The 4,079-nt window shown below is 59.0% G+C and overlaps 2 protein-coding genes across 2 annotated transcripts; both read left to right on the top strand.

Annotated features, from left to right (window-relative positions):
• Nucleotides 1-850: 850 nt before the first annotated feature.
• On the top strand, nt 851-1,201 carry DQ04_05361060 (hypothetical protein; the record flags this gene model as incomplete). Its single annotated transcript, XM_009314142.1, has 1 exon — nt 851-1,201. The coding sequence occupies one exon, from the start codon at nt 851-853 to the stop codon at nt 1,199-1,201; it is 351 nt and encodes a 116-aa protein (XP_009312417.1).
• Nucleotides 1,202-1,309: 108 nt separating this feature from the next.
• Nucleotides 1,310-1,678, top strand: DQ04_05361050 (hypothetical protein; the record flags this gene model as incomplete). The annotated part of the gene is made up of 1 exon (XM_009314141.1): nt 1,310-1,678. The coding sequence occupies one exon, from the start codon at nt 1,310-1,312 to the stop codon at nt 1,676-1,678; it is 369 nt and encodes a 122-aa protein (XP_009312416.1).
• Between the last annotated feature and the right edge of the window lie 2,401 nt (nt 1,679-4,079).

The raw sequence follows: 4,079 nt of genomic DNA, 5'->3' as shown, positions 1-4,079 counted from the left end.
GGCAAGGACGGAGTCTGCGGTGGCGGCATCGACGCCGCCGCCGGGTCGCGGCTCCTGCTCGCCAAGAAGGATGTGCAGGAAGTCTGACTCGTTCACGTCCTCGAGGGCGTAACCGGCGCCCTGCATGAGACGCTGCAGCAGCTCCGCGTCGATGACGTCGTCGGCGAGGTTTAGGACGTCCTCGTCTGAGAGTAGGTCTGCGGTGATCTTGATGCCCTTTTCCAACAACTTCTGAAGCACACGCGCACGCTTCTCTGCCATCTCGGCTGGTGTGTATTGCCGTAACCGGGAGGCCGCGCCTTCTCGTTTCTTCTTAGCACGCTCGCTTCGCTTCCGTTGCCGCTCCTCTTGCTCCTGCCGGCGGCGTTCGCGTTCCTGTCGATGCCGTTCCCGCTCCTCCTTCCGCCGTGCCAAGGAGAGGGGCGTCAGCTCGTCATCTGGCACCGAGTAGACCAAGCTACGGATACTGCTCAGTGAAGACTCGTCGCTGTCATAGTCGCTGCCACTGCTGCCGCCGCCTCTAGTGCCACGGCGTCTGCCCAGTCCTCTCCTCCCAGGTCCACCGTGCCTTCCTATCCTGCGGCGCGTGCCGTCCACATCCGCCGCGTCCTCCTCGTCGGACTCGTCGCTGCGGTAACGACGCCGACCACCCCGCCCAGACCGGCCAGCGCCTCCACTGCGTGAACTGGCGGAGCCGTCTCTGCCACGCGAGGCACGGCGCCCTTTTCGCCCCACCGTTTTCTCGTCGCCGCTGCTGACTAAACTCCGCCGCGACCTCCGTCTGCCGGCGCCCCACCGCTTCGTGGATCCAGCAGCACTACTTCGCCGGCGCGAGAAGACACTGCCGCGGATGCGCGACCGACGCCGCCGCTGCCGGCGACCCTCGCCGGCCTCTTCATCGCTGCTGTATTCACTAAAGCTCTCGCTTTCTTCCTCAGACCAAGCAGCGACCACGGAGCTGGTGCGTGCCCCGCGTCTGCCACGCCGCTTGTTGTCTTGCGTGTTGGCGCTTTGGTCGCCACTGTCGCTTTCCCTTCCGCTGTCTTCGCTGTCGCGCCCCTGCATCGCTATGGTTCCAAGGTCGGAACCGCGTTCGGTGCGTATGCTGGCGCCCATGCGCGAACCCCGTCTGATGGTGGGGATGCTTGGCTGGTACACGGAACCCGACGTGGCGTACTCCGCGATAGACCACATCATATAGTTAAACTCCGACAACATTTGCACACTCTCCTCAGTGTCATCAAAAAAGGAGATAAGGCCATCTTGACGGCTGGCCCCGCGTTCTGATGCAGCGGCATGCAATGTTTTCATGAGGGCCGCATCCTCGTCATCCCACTCGTGGCCGAACACCTCGCAGTACAGCTCCATCAAGAAGATGGCGTGCTCCACGGGGTGCGTGCTGCTCGTCCAGTTGTCAGACAGCTCTAGCATCGACCTCCAGAACTGCCCAAAGCTGATGTCAGGGAGGCTGGACAAGGCGGTGGTGAAGGCTTCGCCAGTGAGCAAATCCCTTGCCCTCGCCGCCGCCGTCTCTTCTGGCTGCATCCCGTTCCTCTGGGCCGCCCCAAATGAGCACTTTGAGGAAAGCTGTGAATCCGCTTCCCGGCGAATGTCGTTTCCGCCCAAATCGTCGCCGCCGCCGCCGTCGTCGTCGTCGACATCGTCGCCGCCCAAGTAGCCGTAGAGCCGCGGCGCAGAGCCGAAGGACAACCCCAGCGCCGCCCTCCCTGGCCCCGCGTCAGTACGAAGATCTAGAATGATGGAATCGAGTATCTCCGACTGCAGTGCATCCGGCGGTAGCAGCACGCTAGCGATGCGAAGGTGCAGGTAGACGTACTGCGCGGCCGTCATGTGCATTGCGTACTCGGGCGACGCAGACGCTTGGCCACCCTGGATAAACGACATCGAGGCTTCTGCGGCCTTGTTCTCGGCGTCAAAACCTGATGAGGTCACGTCGACTTCGTTGGGGGGAACGGTGATGCGCTCCCAGTAGCGGCAGACGGCTTCAGTCACCATCTCGCTGCCCGAAATCGCGGGGGCGGCGATGCGTCGGGGGTACGAGTGGCGCAGAATGACGTCGTAGCACGACTCCACTGTGCTCCAGTCATTCCGGCTCAGTTGCTCTAGAGTAATGGCCTTCGGGCCCGACGTGCCGCAGATCGACGCTGACCGCATACTTCCCCGCTCGGTGCTCTCTGGAAGGGTCGTGGTGCTCTCCACAAAAAACGCACGGCCTGATGCGTTGTCGCCGCGCAGCCGCGCCTCCTCCTTGGCGGCAGCGCGAAGCGCGTTGTAGTACTGCCGCGCCGCCATCGATACCGCGGGGTGCCGCAGCGAGAAAGGGCGGCGGTGAGAAAAGGACGTCACGCGCGGCCGCAGCACCATCACGAACTGCAGTGCGTCTGTCTCCGTCTGGGAGAGTCGCGCGCGCACATCCTCGGGGACCACCGTGCAGTATCCGTGGAAGAGTGACATGGTGAACGCACGGTCGACGGAAAAGGGGTCGTACATATCCTCTCCCGCCGCCGCCGCCGCTACGGCTGCTGCTCGAGATGCGGTCATCCTGAGGTCCTGTCCCTGCTCACGCTCCCTCTCGCCGCTTTACGCAACGTCAGACTATTTGCACAGCACCCAGCAAAATTACAAGAGGCCTTCGCAAAGCAGGCCGCTACGTGCTGATGCCGCCGTCACAGTATCGACGAACGAAGAGAAAGAGAGCGATGGGAGAGGAGGAGAAAGAGGAGAAGGGGGGTAAAGGCGGCACGACAAAACAGATCGCCACTCGAGCCTTGGATGGTTATTGTTCGTCGGCCACCGCTTGCGTATGTGCAAGCCTGTGCTTGAGTATGTGCCTTCTTTCTTCTCGCTCTCTTCTTTTGCTTTGGAGTTTGCAGCCACAGAATGCAGCCCGGCTTAGAAAAAAGGCACGTGGAATGAGGAGAGAGAGAGAAAGAGAGAAAGAGAGAGACAGAAGGCAAGAAGAAAGAATATATATATATATATATATATAGAGAGAGAGAGAGAGAAGGGCGGGGGCACTGATCTTCATTCAGCGCACACAAGTGCCAGCACACATAACGGTGAGGCACCCACACGATTTTTTTTTCTCTTTTCATACCTCTTCTCCTCGCGTGATTTGATTTGAATTCGTATCCTGTTCTTTTTTCGTTGGGTGTGTGGGAAGGGGGAGTTCTGTTTCTTTCATTTTGTTTGTTTGGTTGTTTTGGTTCCTTTCGTTGCTGTTCTTTCAGTTCTTGTCGAGGAGGATGGGCGTGGCGGAGTGTAATCGAGGCGCTCCCAACAGCGGGCGGGCGCACACCTCCCACACACACACACACACGCAGAGGGAGAGAATGAGTGAGAGAACGAGAATGACAAAGTGAGAGTCTGAGAGAGAGAGAGAGAGGCGCGCATGAGAAAATCTAAATGTGCACTGTGGATGAAGCAGTGAAAACACACACACACACACACACGCACAGACGCACACACACATACACACATACATGCATTCACGCACGTCTCAATGCACTTATACATACATAATGCATACACTAACATATATGAGTGTGGGCGTGTGTGTGTGATTGAATGTACGCGTGCCTTACACGGCACTCAGTGAGTATTGATTTCTTTCCGTTCTCTGTGCCTGTGTGTCGATGCTGCTCCCTCGTCCGATGTGTCTGCCCGCTGTTCCTTCATTCCTCTCTTTGCGTTGTGAGTGAGTGAGTGAGTGACCGAGAAAGTTAAATGCACGAAGAGTTAAGTGCAAGCACGGCTTCGGCTTAGCAGTGGCAGCTCGGTGTTGTGTGTCCCGTGGGTGCGACTCCCTCGCGCCCCGCCTTCTTTTGCCTGCGCCGCTCCGTCATCCGCGCACCGCGGTGCCTCCGCCTCGCTCTCCCCTCCTCTGCCTTTCTTCCTACCAGCCGCCGCGCCTGCCCACCGACCCACAGACACACACATACACGTAAAAACACAAAAGAAAAATATTTTTTTTTTCTTCCTTCTCTTCCCCCCGGAATTGTAATATTAGTCCGTGTCGTTGTATGTGTGCGCCTGCGAGTCTTCCCGCCCGTTCCCCC

This window comes from Trypanosoma grayi (assembly GCF_000691245.1).
Source record: "Trypanosoma grayi strain ANR4 Tgr_536_V1, whole genome shotgun sequence".
NCBI classification, from domain to species: domain Eukaryota; phylum Euglenozoa; class Kinetoplastea; order Trypanosomatida; family Trypanosomatidae; genus Trypanosoma; species Trypanosoma grayi.
The sequence above is the reverse complement of the archived record's forward strand: the minus strand, read 5'-3'. Positions and strand labels throughout refer to the sequence as shown.